Raw genomic sequence first — 2142 nt, forward strand, 5'->3', positions numbered from 1 at the left:
TTTGAGGCCATTGCTAAGACAGTAAACATTCCTTCTTAACTTTATTTTTCTACCCCCTTCCTCTCTTCTTTTTAGTTCCCACAGGAATAAAGGATTTAATGCTCTATCCCTTGGGTCCTACGGCAGTGGTTCTGAGCTGGACCAGACCTTATTTAGGCGTGTTCAGAAAATACGTGGTTGAAATGTTTTATTTCAACCCTGCTACAATGACATCGGAGTGGACAACCTACTATGAAATAGCAGCAACTGTCTCCTTAACTGCATCTGTGGTAATCTTCCCTTAACCAACTGTCTCTCTTTCCTATGGGAACAGGCAAGCCTTTATGTACCAAATGTATCTTTTAAAAATTATCTATAAATTTGATTATTTTGTAAATATACATAGTGTGTTAGTTCATTTTCACATTGCTGATAAAGAAACACTCACGACTGAGCAATTTACAAAAGAAAGAAGTTTAATTGGACTTACAGTTCCACATGGCTGGGGAAGCCTCACAATCACGACAGAAGGCAGGGAACAGCAAGTCACATCTTATACAGACGGCAGCAAGCAAAGAGAGCTTGTGCAGGAAAACTCCGTCTTATAATAACCATCAGATCTCATGAGACTTACTCACTATCACAACAATGGCATGGGAAAGACATGCCCCCATCATTCAGTTACTTCCCACAAGGTCCCTCCCACAATATGTGGGAATTCAAGATAAGATTTGGGTGGGAGCACAACCAAACCATAGTATTCTTCCCCTTGCCCCTCCCAAATCTCATGTCCTCACATTTCACAACCAACCATGCCTTCCCAACAGTCCTGAAAAGTCTTAACTAATTAACTCAAAAGTGCACAGTCAAAAGTCTCATCTGAGACAAGGCAAGTCCCTTCTGCTCATGAGTCTGTAAAATCAAAACCAAGTTAGTTACTTCCTAGATACATTCGGGGTACAGGCATTGATACAGCTGTTCCAAATGGGAAACATTGACCAAAACAAAGAGGCTACAGGCCCTATGCAACTCCAAAATCCAGTGGGACAGTCAAATCTCAAAGCTCCAAAATGATCTCCTTTGACTCCATGTCTCACATCCAGGTCATGCTGATGCAAGAGGTGGGTTCCCATGGTCTTGGGCAGTTCCACTCCTGTGGCTTTGCAGCATATATCCCCACTCCTGGCTGCATTCACAGGCTGGCATCGAGTGTCTGCAGCTTTTCCAGGTGCACAGTGCAAGCTGTCAGTGGGTCTACCATTCTGGGGTCTGGAGGGTGGCGGCCCTCTTCTCACAGCTCCACTAGGCAGTACCCCAGTAGGGACTCTGTATGGGGTCTCTGGCCCCACGTTTCCCTTCTACGTTGCCCTAGCAGAGGTTCTCCATGAGGGCCCTGCCCCGCTGCAGCAAACTTTTGCCTGGGTATCCAAGTGTTTCCATACATTTTCTGAAATCTAACTGGAGGTTCCCAAACCTCAATTCTTGACTCCTGTGCACCCACAGTCTCAACACCACATGGAAGCTACCAAGGCTTGGGGCTTGCACCCTCTGAAGCCACCACCTGATCTCTACGTTGGCCCCTTTCACCCATGGCTAGGATGCAGGGCACCAAGTCTCTAGGCTGCACACAGCACAGGGACCCTGGGCCTGGGCCACGAAACCACTTTTTCTTCCCAGACCTCCAGACCTGTGATGGGAGGGGCTTCCATGAAGACCTCTAACCTGACCTGGAGACATTTTCCCCATTGTCTTGGGGATTAACATTCAGCTCCTCATTATTTATTCAAATTTCTGCAGCCAACTTGAATTTCTCCTCAGAAAATGGGATTTTCTTTTCTATCACATTGTCAAGTTGCAAATTTTCCAAACTTTTATGCTCTGTTTACCTTTTAAAACTGAATGCCTTTAACAGCACCAAGTCACCTCTTGAATGCTTTGCTGCTTAGAAATTTATTCTGCCAGATACCCTAAATCATCTCTCTTAAGTTCAAAGTTCCAAAATCCCTAAGGGAGGCACAAAATGCTGCCAGTCTCTTTGCTAAAACATAACAAGAATCACCTTTGCTCCAGTTCCTAAAGATTTCATTGTCCATATCATTATCAGCATTTTGGTCAAAGCCATTCAACAAGTCTCTAGGGAATTCCAAACTTTCCCACATTTTA

General features: G+C 44.7%; 1 protein-coding gene across 2 annotated transcripts in view; it reads left to right on the top strand.

Annotated features, from left to right (window-relative positions):
* Positions 1 to 2142, top strand: part of PTPRO (protein tyrosine phosphatase, receptor type, O) — a 283195-nt gene that overhangs the window by 187076 nt on the left and 93977 nt on the right. For both annotated transcript variants that reach the window (XM_011990820.1, XM_011990821.1), the window contains exon 9: positions 76 to 269. In XM_011990820.1, the coding sequence (XP_011846210.1) occupies positions 76 to 269 (194 nt within the window). The remainder of the gene's footprint in view (positions 1 to 75; positions 270 to 2142) is intronic.

The sequence above is a fragment of the Mandrillus leucophaeus genome, unplaced genomic scaffold, assembly GCF_000951045.1.
Source record: "Mandrillus leucophaeus isolate KB7577 unplaced genomic scaffold, Mleu.le_1.0 Scaffold383, whole genome shotgun sequence".
NCBI classification, from domain to species: domain Eukaryota; kingdom Metazoa; phylum Chordata; class Mammalia; order Primates; family Cercopithecidae; genus Mandrillus; species Mandrillus leucophaeus.